Here is a 737-nt window from a genome sequence, read left to right as displayed (position 1 = left end):
ATGGCGCAACGACTGGAACATTACACCAAGGAGGAAGTGCGCGGTGTCATTCGTTTTTTCTGGGCCAAGGGAACAAAATCATGTGATATTCATCGAGAATTGGTGCAGGTCTACGGAGGTAGTATTATGTCGCTGAAACAAGTGTACGTGTGGTGTAACGCATTTGCAAGTGGTAGGAGTACTGTCACAGATGATTACAGAAGTGGCAGACCAACAACGTCCATCACCGACACGAATGTGGCTGTCGTCGATGCCATGATTCGTGAAGACAGAAGAGTGCGGTTGCAGGTCATTGCCAATGAATTGAATATCTCTTATGGTTCCGTAAGCGGTATCGTCCATGAGGAACTGGGCTTCACAAAAGTGTGTGCGCGCTGGGTACCCAAGCTGCTGAGTAACGAACACAAAAACCAGCGAATGGGCATTTCAGTGAGCCACCTCACACGTTATGCCGACGAAGGAAATTCATTTCTTCATCGCATGATAACGGGCAATGAAACTCTGATACCTCTATAAACACCTGAATCCAAACGTCAGAGCATGACATGGAAACATCCATCGTCACCGCAGGCCAAGAAATACAAGACTATAGCATCTGCCCAGAAAACAATGGCTACTGTCTTTTGGGACCGTCTCTGTGTTATTTATGTTGAATTTCTGGAAAAGGGTACGACCATTAAAGTTTTTCCAGGAACACGAACTTTGTGGCGCTCTCTAAAGAGGGCAATGCCATCGCG

General features: G+C 46.7%; 1 protein-coding gene across 1 annotated transcript; it reads left to right on the top strand.

Moving 5' to 3' along the window:
• On the top strand, positions 1-516 carry LOC145689212 (protein GVQW3-like). The gene has a single exon (XM_081763348.1). It carries the CDS (start codon positions 1-3, stop codon positions 514-516), a length of 516 nt encoding a protein of 171 aa, XP_081619474.1.
• The last annotated feature ends 221 nt before the right edge of the window (positions 517-737 follow it).

The sequence above is a fragment of the Thermobia domestica genome, chromosome 7 (genome assembly GCF_964235325.1).
Source record: "Thermobia domestica chromosome 7, izTheDome1.hap1.1, whole genome shotgun sequence".
Lineage (NCBI taxonomy): Eukaryota > Metazoa > Arthropoda > Insecta > Zygentoma > Lepismatidae > Thermobia > Thermobia domestica.
Note: the sequence above shows the minus strand (reverse complement) of the source record. Positions and strands in the feature narration are given on the sequence as shown.